This window comes from Homalodisca vitripennis, unplaced genomic scaffold (genome assembly GCF_021130785.1).
Source record: "Homalodisca vitripennis isolate AUS2020 unplaced genomic scaffold, UT_GWSS_2.1 ScUCBcl_3924;HRSCAF=9747, whole genome shotgun sequence".
NCBI lineage: Eukaryota > Metazoa > Arthropoda > Insecta > Hemiptera > Cicadellidae > Homalodisca > Homalodisca vitripennis.
This window is the reverse complement of record NW_025780038.1, coordinates 15,522-18,095: the sequence shown is the minus strand read 5'-3', so window position 1 is coordinate 18,095 and position 2,574 is coordinate 15,522. Positions and strand designations below refer to the sequence as shown.

The 2,574-nt window shown below is 34.2% G+C and overlaps 1 protein-coding gene across 1 annotated transcript; it reads left to right on the top strand.

Annotated features, from left to right (window-relative positions):
- Positions 1 to 1,578: 1,578 nt before the first annotated feature.
- On the top strand, positions 1,579 to 2,307 carry LOC124372734. The gene has a single exon (XM_046831144.1). It carries the CDS (start codon positions 1,579 to 1,581, stop codon positions 2,305 to 2,307), a length of 729 nt encoding a protein of 242 aa, XP_046687100.1.
- Positions 2,308 to 2,574: the final 267 nt, after the last annotated feature.

Sequence of the window (2,574 nt, the reverse complement as noted above, 5' to 3'; positions counted from 1 at the left end):
GAAAAACATAAATTTTTCAAGATAGTGGCCGTTTAAGAAGAAATTCTTGCATATTCAACTTGCATAAACATTAAGGTTGTTATTTATTCGTAAAATAAGAATTCGTAATAATTCAGTAATTTATTAATGAAAAAAACTTTTGCTAACTTAAAGTCCTTACAAGTAAAATAATACTCGCATAAAGGGTTACATGCCGATGTACTAATAAAGCCGATCAACCTTTCTAATGTATCTATAAGATAAATCATAAATTACGTCTGTTGCTGTAAAGTACGGAAAAATCTATTAATACTCGTATATGTAGGGATTGACGTTAAACCAGACATTATTAAAATCGACATTGGTAATTACTTAGGAAGACTTTTGACCTATGTTTCTGTCTGAAGAAAAGGTGTAATACGTAAATCTTTAAAGGTAAATTTAAATACGGTTCATTGCGGAATTTACCTTGCGGCTTGCAGTTGGTGGTCTCAGAGTGTACCGTATATCTCAACCTGGCAGTGGCCCAGGTCGTATATCTCACTGCTAATTATCTGCTACAAGTCTTCTAGATAAAATACTGCTTGTTGTTTACAGACTTATGGAAGGTATACTCGTTTTGGATTTACTCTTTAAAAACATAAAACAGTTTAACCGTTATATGAATAATTAAGTACTAAGATTGACGTATACACAACTAAATAGCTACCTTATTCGTCACGTAAATTTTATAAATATAAATAATGATATTTTTTAAAGATAATAATGCAATATTATTACAAAATCAGAATCCTAATGAGAAGCTTATGCATTACTATTGTCTCTTTTAACAGTATATGATCATAGGCTGTGAAAAATATTTGTTGTAATAGTTTACCAATATTTTTTTACGAAAACCTTCAACCCTATATACATAAAGTAGAGCTACCTGCTATTTTATTCTGATAAAAAGTTATGTTTATAATATAATAAAACTATAATTTTAAAATGTGATAAAAATGTAGAAGCTAATGGGTACAATACAATTTTCCTTCCAAAATATGAAAATTGTTGTAATAAATAAAATAAAATACAATAGAATATAAATAATAATTAATTTTTTGTTAATTTAGGATAAAAAATGAGGAAACCTCTTGTTGTATTTAGACCACACATGCTTCCTCTTGCTAATAACCTACGCGCTTGCTTCCGGAGTGGCAGTATATTCCAGGTAAGGAAGAGGTTATGGGCTGCCTCCCATTGATATGGGAGTATTGGGAGTATATATGGGAGTATATTGGCTAGTATTCCATAAGGAGGGATACTAGCCATTATATCTCAGCCTTAGACCTTTGAAGAAGGGGAGGCTACCTCGGCCTCGTCCTTCTTTCGTTCAAAGGCAACTGACGCACCTGCTTTTTGTACGCAATATATGCTCAACTTGAAAGTGTAAACTAGCCAGAAGGTATAAGGTTCAGTTCAGCTCAGGCAGCCGCGCAGTCAACAGCTCTGTTGCCTCGCTCTCAATACATCATTTTCTATATACTGCAATTGATAGTTTTGTTCACTAATATCGTTTTATTACGTGTTAAAGTGGATAATAACTGTAAATAAGTAAAAATGTCATCAATCTGTGGCGTCTGTAAAGATCAACTATCAAAAGATGGAAGTGAGGTTATATGCTCCGGTGGTTGTGAGGTTAGTTTCCATATAAAGTGCATTAAGACTGATCTAGAGGGCAGAAAGACAAGGTCTTACAAGGACTGGAAGTGTAAAATCTGCAGATCATCTCAACCTGACCAACCTAACGTGAGTAATGATCTAAACATTGATACTGATTGCCTAATTAAGATCTCTGAGGAACTTGCCAACCTAAGAAAGGAGATGAGTGAACTCCGTGCATCAGTTGAGTTTATGTCTGATAAAACAGACTCTACAATACCAATCATGAAAGAAATTAAAAATGAACTAGCCTTGGTAAGGAAAGAAAATGAGCAATTGAAAGTAATTAACAAAAGCCTAACCTCTGATGTATACGAGCTGCAAGACCGAGTGAGATCTCTTGAGCAGTATACTAGGAAAAATAATATAGAGATCAGCGGATTACCATCATCGCCTAATGAAAACATACTCGACATACTGAAGGATGTGAGCCAAACGATAGGCGTAGAGCTGGAAGATAGTCATATCTCGGCTTCCCACCGCATACCGTCATACAGCAGGCAGCGAACACCATCCATAATAGTCCAGTTCCAAAGGAAGGCATTAAAGGACACTTGGATTACCAAATACAGAGAAAAGAGAAATTTAAGTGCTAAACAGGTAAATCTCTGTGTGCTCTGTGTGTAAGTATATTTCTCTCTGTCTCTTAAAGACTTCTTTGGTGCCAATAAAAAATCAGGCTTCAATATAATATACGCAAACATAAGAAGCCTTAGAAAAAAACTTTAATACTCTACTTGCAGAAATTAGCCAAATTCAGAACAAATTAGATTTTATTATTTTGAGTGAAGTCTGGATTGGAAGTGACGAACTCCATCTCTATAATATTCCAGGTTACCAATTTTTTGCTTCATGTAACAACACATATAGATCCGGTGGAGTAGTGTGCTATGT